Source organism: Notothenia rossii (genome assembly GCF_949606895.1).
Source record: "Notothenia rossii genome assembly, chromosome: 5".
NCBI classification, from domain to species: domain Eukaryota; kingdom Metazoa; phylum Chordata; class Actinopteri; order Perciformes; family Nototheniidae; genus Notothenia; species Notothenia rossii.
The window spans coordinates 26,117,126-26,130,166 of record NC_136903.1 but is presented as its reverse complement, the minus strand read 5'-3'; the positions used below and the strand labels follow the sequence as shown (position 1 = coordinate 26,130,166).

The following is a 13,041-nucleotide window of genomic DNA, read 5'->3' as shown; positions in this document are numbered from 1 at the left end:
GCAATTATAGCCTGTTAACGGGGGTAATTAGCAATGGGAGACCTCTATAATTAACCCTCAACAGGCCTGTAAACCAGGGTCAAACTACTGCAATTACACACTTAGCACATGCGCTAGTTAACCACAGAAAGCCTGACCAGGAACATAACATTAATTATTGGTGTAAAGGACGGGGAATGGAGACGTGCAATTCCTAGAAATATTGACCTGGTCCTCTGTGCTTTCCTCTTGACGGACTCCTCTTTGTACATACGGGTGCCGTAGAAGTACCAGTAGAGGGCTCCATCTCCCCCCTGGCCCAGAGGCTCCACTCGCAGGCTGTCTGCATCCAGTCCCTGGTGGGGGAAGGTGGGGACAGGACATTTCTTAAATCATGTGTAGGACTGTCTTTTTAAATCCTAAATCATTAGAGGGTGATGTCATTTAGTCCCTTGAGCCTACACCGCTGTGAATCATAAAGCGCTTTCTGAGTGCATTAATAAATTATACCTGCTAAATTATTTCCGATAATCTGATTTCATGGGATATCAGAGGGAAATGATAAACTGACACACAGCATGGAGGTTTAAAGGTATATTATAAGTTGCATTTTATTTCATTCAAGAATATATGTTAACCTGCTGCTCTTTGTCAGGTGCTATTAAAAGGTACATTACTGTGATTTGAGTTAGACTGCAAGCATTCCCTTACAAATGTAAGTGCGAATGTAAAGGGAAATCGTACGGCTCCAATTAGTGTCACAATAAAAACACTCAAGTGTAATTAAATGAATTAAAGAATAAAAATGCGTGGTTCAACATCATGTTTTGTGCTCAGGTGCTTCAAAAAGCATCAGGTAAAAAAAAAAAAACTGATTCCATATACACACAGTATCAATAGAACCCACTTCTATTTATCGGGTGAAATGCTTGCCAGGCTTCACACATTAACTAACATGGCTTCACTGTTTTTTGCAACACATGAGTCAACATTATTATTGCAGACAACCACATGGCTTGGATTTCAATCCAGTCACAAAAGATAGAACCTCAAACCTGAGTACAACGCATAAAAACCATTCATGCATGGAAACAAATATGTCCTGGGAGTTTGATCTGATCCTCGTTGACGTGTACCTTAAGCAGGTCGAAGACGTCAGCAGCATCCAGGCGGTAGTCACACAGCCGGTGCAGCAGTTGCACCTGAGTGCGGGGAGGCAGATCCTCGAAGGGGCCCTCTCGGAGGGGGTTAGGCTTCCCTTCTTCCAGCTCCCATCGGTAGCTGATGATGTCGTCCAGGTAACTGCTAAATGCCCGGGGGCTGAAGGGCAGTACAACAGAAGAAAGGAGAGGCAGAGTGTAAGAGAGACAGGTGCTACATGTTGCTCCAGACATGGTACATTGTTTTCAAAACCAATATTGACCGTTTATTTGGTCATACATGGCTTTCCTCAGAAATATTGATTTAAAAAATTTCACTTATTATCCCAATAATCAGGGCTTTTCGGCGGTCTTTTTCATTTTGAGAGATCTTTGCATAACTTGTATAATTAACCATTCTGGTACAAAATCCCTTTTGTATTTCCCTGAATCACTGATCTTTGAATGTATTGCTGGTATACAGGGTTGTGGAGCGGTACCTTGTGTACTGAGAGGGTCTCAGGTAAAGACTATGTGGGTCAGGTATAGGTCTTGTGCCTTCGTTATGTGTGATTTTGGTCTTGGGGTTTGTTTTGAAGCAATTGTTGTCTTCTCCGTTTGTTTGATAACTGATGATAAGTTATATGTAGGTAGTGTTATTCACTGTAAAGTTAACTCATTATAACCATAACATCTGATTATAGTAGGAATTTAGTTTTCATGAGGTAAAGTGCCTACAATTGTTGATACATTTATGTTTTTCACAGTAAACTTCATTAATCTTCTAATCTGACTGTTGTGACTTTTAACACATTTTGACTGGATCATTAAGTTATAAGGAACATCATTATTTGTTAACTACATATTCAGATGGGTATGACAATTATTTAAACAAATAATAAAAAGAAAACCAGACTAAGGTTTTCTTGGTCAATTAAGATCTGTCAGTATGGATAAGTGCAAGCAATTCAATTGCAAATGCTGTATGCAGATTGAAAGGCAAACACACAACGTCTCAATATCAACTAGCGTCCTTTTGTGATGCTTAGCTTTGGAAACAAACAAAGTTCAAACTACCCAAGGGGCTGGTGTGACAGAGGAGGTGGGGCTGGATAGAAAAAAGACAATTTTCTCTGAATGGGAGTGGGGTTGTATCTCTGCTATGAGTGGGAGCCGGTAAATAAACGTTGGTTCCGGTTCAGGTCTCGCCGATTAATCTGTACCTTTCAGTTCCAACTCAGAGGAACAGAACAAGGGCTCGGGGCAGGGGTGAGCATCTATGCAACGGCGCGGAGAAAGAGGGCCAGGGAAAAAATGGCTTATCTTGAAAGAGCAGTGTGCACTTTTCACACAGCTGCAGCTCCAGCTCCAGCTCCAACACCCCCCCCCCCCCCCCCCCCCATCACTCCTCAACTGCCCCATCTCGCTCCTACTTTCTGTCCCTCGTTCTCCCCAACATCCTCCCTCCCCACCGCCCCTTTCCCCCGCTCCGGCAGAGCGTTTAACACGTGCGGATGAAAAGGGAAGCTCTGTGAAAGGCCAGTGCTGAGCAGCCACCCCCAGGATGCCAGCGCCTGTCCAGTCCAATAAAGCAGGTTGTCCTCCTGTTACCGGTTGCCGGGGTGGAAAAACTGGATCATTCCTGCGTCCCTGCTTATCGGCTCACTGGTACCCACTATGATTCCTTGTAATAATGGCATACAATAGGTGTATGAAGGGGAAAGCCCCATGAGAAATGTAACGTATTTGTAGATTTGAGAAAAATCCTCTGATACGTACTAACTTTCTCCCATCATTCGTTCACAGAGGATGGGGAAGTTTCAGTGGTTTCATTTATTGCTGTATTACAACAGCATGATTTCATCACACAGACTTGAAGTCACCATATGGTGAGTACATTTTGACTCCTCAGCGAGCCATTGTTCCGGTGACTCACTTCCTCTTATGGCTCTTGGGTGTGATGACTAATTTGAGGTAGTTGGAAATACGGCTTTATCTTGGCAGCTACTTGTCAAGTTGGAAAACATGTGAATTGATTATTTTCCACTGTTAACCAAAGAAACCAACACAAAGGTTTCATAACAGTATAATATTGGCATCTAATCACAACACTGAATAATTCTCAGCATGGTGGAAGGAAACACTAAATGCTTGAATCTGGCTTTATTGGGCTTGCACCACATTTCCTCATTGTACCAAGAGCAGGTCTTGACAAGAAACTCAGGTATGTTTATATTGAAATGTGAATCTTGTCCACCTCTGTACCGCAAGCCTTCAGTGTCATTAAAACGGTCAATGTACACAGGGTTTCATGTTTACCACAACTTCTAATTCTCTTTCCCAACTGTATCCATCAGTTGTGAATCCCATTGCACAAAAGTAACTTGAGCTTCAGTGACATTCATTTCAACAGCCTTTTTTCTAGTAAACACGATTCCTTTCTCCTTCTACACTTACGTGATGTCAGTGCGCTGGTAGCATCCCTGCAACAGACAAGCGATGAGGTCCCCAAGGAAGTCCAAGTCCTGCTCGGATAGGGCTTTCTCCAGCTCCTGGATGAACAAAGGACAAAGCAGGGTCAGTGCACACGTACAGCAGGTACTTTTGCCGAACAGACCAGAGATATGAGAACAAATGTACGGGTAAAACATTACGAAAGATTGCGGCACTTTCGTGAGTTTCAAAGGATGACTCAAAAGGTATTATGAGCAAAACACAGATTTCTTGACATAAACAACATTGTATTCAAATGGATGAGAAAAGAAAAGGCGATATCTCAGATGCATCAAGGGAATAAGACATTGTAATAGGTAGTTATAGCATTTGCATGTGACAGCATAAGGTACGCTGGCAGAGGCGGACAGCAGGAGGGTTGCCTGGAATTTGGCCAGTCTTCTTATTAAGGCTTCTTGGTTTTGCCAGCGGTTGTTTGGCTGGAGCCGAGGTTCAAGTTCAACCATGACCCCTCTCCTGCCTGGCATTGTGTTTCAGCCATTCAGGTTTTATGAAGCGGCAGTAACCGGCAGAGCAAACTCTAAAAGGCCTGAAAGCACCAAGGGGAGATGGGAGGCAGCAGGGGCCTAGAGCCACAGCACAACCCTGCCCCCCCCCCCCACCCCCCTCCTCTGCTTTGGTGACCAACCGACCCACAGTTTCCCATCATACACTGCTCTCCCTTATGATACCCAAAAGCTGTGGAGTAGAACAGGAGGAGAGAGACTGATGGAACACGATGCTGAGAGGAGGTATGCAAATGTGAAGTGCTCCGTCAGCGTCAAGTGTCCATTTCACTTAAAGCCCCTTTTTTTGCAGGATGCAAACAAGCCCCTTCAGACGGAAGGCCGAAATACTGTTGAGGAAAAGAACATGTCTGCCTGCAGCTGAATACTCTTTACTTCGTTTTTTAGTCCATAACCGGAAGAGGCCAAAAGATGTTCAGATCTTTCCTCCCTTACTTGTTTCAGAAATGTTTAGGTAGGTTGTTTTCGAATTGCTAGAAATGTTCGTACCACAACCTGACTTTTCTTTCAAGAAGGAGAAGAAGCACACTTTCTGCGTCCAGTTATTTTTCTATCAGAGTATTCTTCGAGGTTAAGAAGAAGAAGACATATTGCTTTCGAGTTTATGAAAAGTGTCTTATTGTCTCAGACTAGCAACAGACCCTCACCCCTATATACACCCACAAAAGTATCCTGCTGGTTCAAGAGGTAAAAAAGAAAATGGTCCAAATTCATCTCAAGGACGAGGAGGCACGTAATTATCATCTCTTGTCAGTCTGCTTCTCGCTAAAGGAACCTGGGTGAGCTCAGGGGTCAACAAAGGTCGGCGTACACACCTCCCGGCCATGAAGTACGACGGAAGCCAGGAGCCAACAAGTCAGCGCGGTGAAAAACAGAGGAGGAGGAGGAGGAGGAGGAGGAGGAGGAGGAGGAGGAGGAGGAGGAGGGGAGAGGCAGAAAGGAGGTTGAGTAAGAAGTTGAAAAACAGGATAAGATTGATCTGTCTTCTTGAGGTCGGAAAAGAAAAGAGTTTAAGGGAAACCTCAGCAGCCTGCTTCTGACTGAAGCTACTACAGAAACCTGCCAGAGATTGAGTTTTATGATAGATTACAAAAAATCAGCTAGGTCTCGTGACTCGAAGGTAAACACTTCATTAAGTTTGATGAGCACATTCGAATGACCAATTTCAGAGAGTACAGATCAACGCGCTCACAGTGGCAAATGAGTCAGATTTTAATGGATTAAGAGCAATTCAATACTAAGACATAAGCAAGAGGACCTATAGTTACGGTTTGGAGGTTGATCGAGTTTCATCAAGCCTACATAAAAGGGCTCTGACAACAAAGAGACTGATTCAATCTTTAAACAGTTGCTCAAGCAAGCGCGTATGTCATGGCTTGTTCACATGTATGAGCCGCATAACTATGTCGTAGCCTGTGATCATGAGAGGATAGCAAGATACTGTGTGTGTTTATCTGTGAACAGAAGCCCATGTGCAAAGGACGGCAAGAGATCCTGTGCACGCTGCCTTCCACTTCCTGGTCCTCTGTCAGGCAGCCTCTGGGCCTCTGAGCCCATCCATCAGAGACACACTGCACTTTGATCACACTTTAGGGAAAAAAAGCTGGGTGCCGGGGAAGAGTACAGCAGAGTGGAGGGCTCGCTTCAGCCCGTGGATTAACACCACCGTGCTCCACCTTTGAAGTGCCACGCTGCATCTCAGATGGCAGAGGGAAGGGGATTTCATGTGGTGTGCGTGCCCTTTCTTCAGCCATATATCCGGGGCGGCCGATCCCTCCGTGGCCCCCGTGCTAACAACCACTCGTCTTGACGTGTCCAGTGGGAACCTTTCCCCGCTATCAGCACATACAAGTATAAGGTCCAAACTAATGCACTACAAGGACAAAACAAACATAGACAAAAAATATATAAAAAACCCACTTTACTTACATTCAAGCACGTGTCTAAACAGAATAAACAGTGTAGTACTTTGCCTGCTCCACATTAATGATCAATGGGACTCACAGATAAGCGTGCTGGATAGGTGATTAGCTCTAAGGTTTATAACTCATAGAGCTCAAGTGTCAGATTTATCACTGAGCTGCTGCCGCGAACAAAACAGGCTACTCGTATTCACACACACACACGGGACAAAGATTGGAGTCAAGGCTTGTCAGAAAGGTGTGTCATCACAACAGCTTCTCTGTAAGGCTGGTTTGCAATCAGCAATTTACCCTGAAGGTATTTACCACTTCTCTCACCTGACTCCCCCGCTGTTTCTCTCTCTCTCTGCCTTAACCTCTTATTCCTCTCTTTCACACCATTTTCCTCCCCCTGTCTTGCGGCACAGTGTCCATGAGGGCCTCTGAGGCATTCTATTATTCCCCTGACAACACCCTTGCTCCTCTCTCCTGCCCACTCTTTTCCTCTCTCTGTATTGCTTATCTGTCCTCTCCCTCCACACATTGTCCACGCACCAGCCAGTTGCTTGCTCCACTGTTGCAGAGGACAGTGAAGACGGTTATGATAGGCAGTGATTGTCCTAAAAATATAAATTGCCACACTGGAAATAATTGTTTGAGGCACCGTCACACCTAGCCATCTTTTCAAAGAATGTTAAAAAGTGTGAGAAGTAACACCTGTGGTGTCGACACAGCTTGCCACTTGTGTTCTCTCACAAGAAGTCGTCACACCTTATATACTATCACTGACATTAACAGGAGAAATTGCCTTAATTTTCCTGGCAAAGGAAGCAGCTTCTGTCTCACATACTTGTAATTCCTATGTGGAAATTCACACACACACACAAACACACACCACAGATACCACTTAGTCCCCTTGTTGTTCAATTACATACATGATACTTTTGTCCAAAAAGCATGCTGGATTTATATCTGAGTAAGCTGAACAGTGATGGCAGTGACCATTAAAGAAATATCTTCAAATGGCAGTCTTGTCTTGTGGTAAGATTGAGAACAACTGATGCCAAAAAACATGGCAGCTAAGGCCCCGTCCAAACGGAGAGGAAATGGGTGTTATCAGCTATAGTTCTTTATCGTATGGACGGTTCGTCCACACGAGGCTGTAACGGAGCCGCTCAAACGGAGCCGCTCAAACGGAGCCCTCAAACGATAACACATCCCAAAGTGGGAAGGTCTGGTAACGTAACGATTGCGGCACCGTGTGTACGCCCTAAATGATCATAGGCCCGCCTCTCCCCAACTCTCCTGCTCACCCCCGCGTCATTGCTGATGAACAACAACAACAATGGCGGATCAGAGGGTTGCTTTCGTGCTCCAGACGCTACTGACCATGCTACAGATGTTAGTGCAAAATCTACAGCTCCTCTACCACAACCATCAGCAACAAGTGGACATGGAGAACTACATGAACTACATGTTATATAGTGGCATGTGTACTACAGCGTCTCCAGCAGGTCGAGAGGTCTCGTGTGGACTGACACGTTTCTTGAGCCGAATTCCGTGTGGACGGAATACTTTTTAGATATTGACCTTGGTTAGTTTTCATCTCCGCGTATTAATAATAAATATATTATATCATGTGCCTTTAGGTGCTAAGGAAACTGAAACATCAACTGCAACTAATCTTCTCCCCCCCCGCATATGAACCCCACAATACTCATGATTAAGATACTTGGCTCAGGTCTCCACCTCACACATAACAGCCTTACCGTGTCCTTTCAGGTAACTGATTCAGGTTCTGTGAGCTGCGTCCTATCTGAATGGGTTGATGCATGTCAATAAAACCTCAATTACAACCCTCACATGCTTGCATCTTAGATAGATTTTCTCTGCTGAAGGTGATGAGGTAATGGGTGACGGCTATTTCATAAAAGTAAACCCAACATGGGTAGAACGTGCATAGAGTAATACATATCTGCTGTTTAAACGTACTTAATGGAGTATGTATGGCATCTTTGGGCCATCCAGTTCACCCTTTACCCAGCCTGCTACTGACGGGATCCATTTAAAGAAAACAGGATAAGATTCGGCTAATGAAATGATGATATTGTCATGCGTTTCTTGTGAAGCATAAAAAGACCAGGCTACACCTGGATTTCATTGCGCAACCCTTTGTTACGGAATGAAAATAAATTATCCTTGAATCCTTAATGATGCCAGGATGAGTCTTCACTAGGAAGTAACTCAAGGTTTCTGTTTGACAAGACAACAAGGATGGTAAAGATTACGAGAAATGACACATGAATCAACGATGGAACAGAGAGGAGCAGACTTTTGTAAAAGCAAGGAGACATCAAGGCTAAACTGACTTCAAGGCACCATCTGCATTCGCCGATAAAAGTGAAACAGGCTTCTCTTACTGGGCACCACCGTGTGTCCCATTCATATCAGTAGAGAGAGAAAAACTGAGATAAAATGCATGTATGCGTGCCTGGCTGATATAAGTAGTAAAAGAGATATAGAGACAGGGTGGTGATAAGTATTGCAGCAGCACATGTATCAGCGGCTCCAAGGTTGTGTCAGATCCTCAGAGCCAGTAGTATCAGGGGGTTGGCCTCTCTGGCTCCCCTCAGAGCAGATACTTTCCATGCCACTGCCGTTAACAGCTCCTCCGGGGTCTATATCACCAACAGTTGGACGACGCCAGCTAGCTGGAGGGGGAAGGGAGGCCTGTTTGTTGTGTAAAGGGCCCTCTCTTCCTCTCCTTTGCTTCTTTCTTTATATTTTCCTCCCCCCACTCCCCTCCCACTTTCATCTCCCACATGGTTCCTCCAGGAGCGATCATCTGACAACACCCTCCACCCCCACACGTAACCACCTCCTGCCACATGACAAACATGCACACACAGCCATAACACCACAGGAAAACGCCCTCGCATCCTCAGGATGTGCCGCTCATCTGATCATCAGAGCAAAACATCTGACTGACGCACCAAAACAAGAACTTGTCGGCTGATCTGTCTGCCATGTCTGATTGAGCCAGTTAGTCTTCCACACCACTCTTAACTAGTATTTCGACACAATAAAGCAACTTGAGCCTCAAGGCCAGATTACCAATTTTTGAATGAAAACACGCCAACAGCAATGGTAAATGGACTGCATTTATATGGTGCTTTATCCACTATTTACCACCCCTCAAAGCGCTTTACATACTACAAGTAATCACTCACCCATTCACACCCCATTCATTCAGAGCAATGTGCCACTTTTGCTCAAGGTATTTAACATTCACACACCGTTGGCAATGCCATCGGGAGCAACTATGGGTCAAGTGTTTTGCCCAAGGATAAACAACATCTGACTGCGGGGGCTGGGATCGAACCTGCAACCTGCCGATTTAAAGATGACCGCACTCCCTCAATCGCCCGAAAACCGACTACAGGTAGACCTAAGGGAGCTGCACCATCATCCGGGCGCAGCGACAGACTAAATATAGCTGATGCATTACACAACTGTAAGGTCATTTCCAACATTCAGAGTTTTATTATAGTGTGTCAGGGCCAGGTGGGACAGGTGGCCGGGCTGAGCAGGAAAGGCTGTGTGGGAGGAGGGTTGAGGGATGGACGGTGGACAGATCCTTCCGGAGACAGGCGGAGACTCTTTGCCTTGGCCTCCCTCAGTTGCTATGTGGGTGAAGATCATTAAGCACAGGAGACGAGAGGCCACCCTATGCAGCCCATTGCCTCTTATACTTCAACTGTCAGCTCTGAGGAAACCACATCATCAACTTCCTTATATAAAATGGAGCTTCCTGCTTTACAACTCCCAGCGGTCCCATTGGCTGTCTACGTAAACATGCGCCTGCATACACGTGCACATACACACGCAGCCAGAACGTTAAAGCTCACCCTCCCGGCCTGAGGAAGGAGAAAATAGTTCCTGACCAGTGTGGTTGTAGACTGCGGAGTGAAGAGTCTTGAAAGGGAGGATCAACATGAAGCAGATGGCCTACAGCCTTGGAGTTAAAGCACAAGAGGAGCAGTTACTTGAGAAAAAAATTAGCCTTTAGAGAAAATGTTTAATTCGGAAATGTTAAGTGCCACACTGAAAATAGAAGAGTAATCTAAGTGTAACATTGGAGACACCTGATTATTTTAGGCCAACAGCTGGTGAAATACAGTTTTGACTTCAGCTCTTTTAACATAAGCAGTGCAACCTAAAAGTAAGTAAATTACAGAAGTAGCTGTATGCAAGAAGAACATCTGATTTATTCAGATTGGACGGCAAATGGTCTTCACGCTCCCAACACCATGGTGGAAAGTCTGTAACGTCCGATGGAGTGTGAAAATAACCTCTAATTGTCCCAAAAATGATCGGAGGGTAAAGAAGAAGAGGGCTCACTTACATGAAGACGCCAACCAAAATGTGTAAATGGAGAGACGACATATGTCTTTAGGGGCATGACCGGACCTTGTCAGACAAATTCAAGGGTTAGCAAGAGCTAGTTAATACCAAGTTACCAACCGGTTATGCGACTCCTGCTTGCTCAACCTAGGTGCCGCATTTCTCCTAAAGCGAACAGAGTGTATCCACTCAGTGAGAGCGCTTTAATACGCACACTCCTTGTGTGTTACATATGTGATGCAATGAATGCTGTATTTATTCTTGGCATACGGCTTAGTCCTGGATTCCAACAAACAATGGCTGTTTGCAGGTGTCCTCGTGACTAACAGTGGTGGAATGCATTTACTCACGTGCTTTGATTAAGGGCAAAGGTGAGGTGCTAGTTTAGTATTTCCATTTTACAGTATATTCAACTTTGCTTCATTAGATTGACTTTAAAGCATAAATGACAGTGCAGATTTAGATGAGTAATACAAAATGAAGACGTTGTCAATTAGTAAATGTTAATATAACATTTGAGATAAAGCTACCAAGCAGTATAAAGGGTAGTTTAAAATATCTGTAATATAATATATTACAAATAATTACAATTCAATGGTGTGATATAAGTGGTTTTAAATGATTGGGCCATTCTGTTTATTGAGTAATACAACTTGTGGTTATTCAAGTATATTTTGATGCCAATACTTTAATACTTAATCTTGGAAAAAATGGTGAATGCAGAACTTTACATTTGAATAGAGAATAGTTCACAACGTGATATTAGTCTACTTCTTTTACCGAAGCTAAAATATGTCTACTGCTCCCAACACTGATAACCAACATGTCTTTTTTGTTCAGTATGCTGAATGAATGTATCAGAGAAGGTTGGAGAATGTGAGCTGTCCGAATAGCTGATCAGCTTCATCGATGAGTAGGTATTGTATTCTGAGATCTTTGCATTGTGTTTAAAGACAACATTTAACATTTAATACTTGACATAACAGTGAAAGGTATTGTTGTCTTTGAACACAGCCTGGCATGTCAGGGTTCCTACATTCCCAAACAACAGTGCAACTTCAGACCAACATGAACCCCGTGTGAACAATCCCAACCCTTCAATTCATTTGTAAAAGCCCCCTTTCATTTATTGCAAAAAAAGAAGGGTGGGCCAGAAAAAAGTAGACATACGCTCAGCTAATGCTGCATGGCAATGCAACATTATCTAGTAAGACGCTGTGATGGCTAATGAAACATGTGCAGGTGCACATTCCTTGTAGATATCTATCCATAGATTGCTCCATAACATCAACACTGTACCCGCACTGTCTACCTTGTCGTTGTCATGACCAAAGATAAAATAGTTGCTGCCAAGATAACTTTCCAGACCTGAAATATCCTGTGAGTTTCATAAAACAATGAATCAATGTGTTGGTGTCTGATAAGCCTTTAAGTCGTTTCTACAACTGTACTTCTACAGCTGGATCAAATATCAGTCTCACCAACACGCCCCCAAACAAAGGGCTGTCAACATCCTCTGACCAGGCGCTGCATTCCTAGATTACATATCATGGTGACATAAGTAACCAAAAAAGCATTCCCACAACAGTGTAATGCAAATTGTGTTTCCCTTTTTTTTCTTCAAACACAGCGCACTGTATTTAGTTTGAACGTCAAGTCAGGCCTCATATTTCCATATTGCATTGGCATATGTCATTCATTTATATTTTGAAAACAAAATGTGTAAAGAGAGACATTGGCGTTGATAACACTCAAAGTGTGCCTTCATTCGGAGGCCCCCTGCTATCCATGTAGTCAGCCAAGAGTGTGCCAGTCTGCACTTCACAAATCCACAGCCTCCTCTGCGTCCACTTGTGCCAGCTGACAGACAACTCAGCGTCGCTATAAAACATTGAATTCAAACTTCCCCCTTTAACGTGCTTTTGTTGCAAATGTTGTTTTCTTTACGAAAAAACGGAAATATATTCCAAAACAAATGTCTCTCTTTATTACCTACTCTAACTGTATGTTGCATCACACACACGACACTTTTAACCAACTACTTTATAACATTTTCCATGGCTCACACTGGATGAGATGTGTTTTGCTGTAGTTGTCATCACTTAAGTCTCTCTTATCTCTACTTCCAACCAGCCGCAAAAAGCCCAGAGCGAGGATCCAACGCTGGAGGGATGCCGCCTCAGACTGGAGACAGAGAGAGGGAACCATGGGGAGCTGCAACAATGGAGCTGGCTGAAACAAACCCCGGTGTATGTGCCTCTCTGCCTCCCCCTCTGTGCACACACTCCCCATGTGAAACCATCTGATGCATGTACTGCTGCTCTCACTTGTCAATCACAACTGGGGGAAGGGCTTCAGCCACTTACAAAGCCCCCCCATCACAGTGAATGCAAGTGGAGGGTATTAAAAAAGACGTGTAAAAAGGGTTCTTGATCTTTGAGGGTTATTCGCAGAGTGTGAAAAAGTGTTGAGCCTGATCTGGAAAAGGAACGTGTCAGAGGTTGCGGTCTGTGAGGCTGTAAGAAGGGCTGAGCTGGGGATGTGTCTGTGGGTGGGACACGAGGGAAGAAAGGGAAAGGGTTGAGGGATGATTGAGCA

At 44.2% G+C, this 13,041-nt stretch overlaps 1 protein-coding gene across 1 annotated transcript in view; it reads right to left on the bottom strand.

Annotated features, from left to right (window-relative positions):
* Nucleotides 1-13,041, bottom strand: part of cecr2 (CECR2 histone acetyl-lysine reader) — a 39,506-nt gene that overhangs the window by 17,192 nt on the left and 9,273 nt on the right. The window contains exons 2-4 of the mRNA XM_079681782.1: nucleotides 3,576-3,670; nucleotides 1,116-1,299; nucleotides 208-335 (exon numbers count right to left, since the gene is read on the bottom strand). Of these exons, the coding sequence (XP_079537908.1) occupies nucleotides 208-335; nucleotides 1,116-1,299; nucleotides 3,576-3,670 (407 nt within the window). The remainder of the gene's footprint in view (nucleotides 1-207; nucleotides 336-1,115; nucleotides 1,300-3,575; nucleotides 3,671-13,041) is intronic.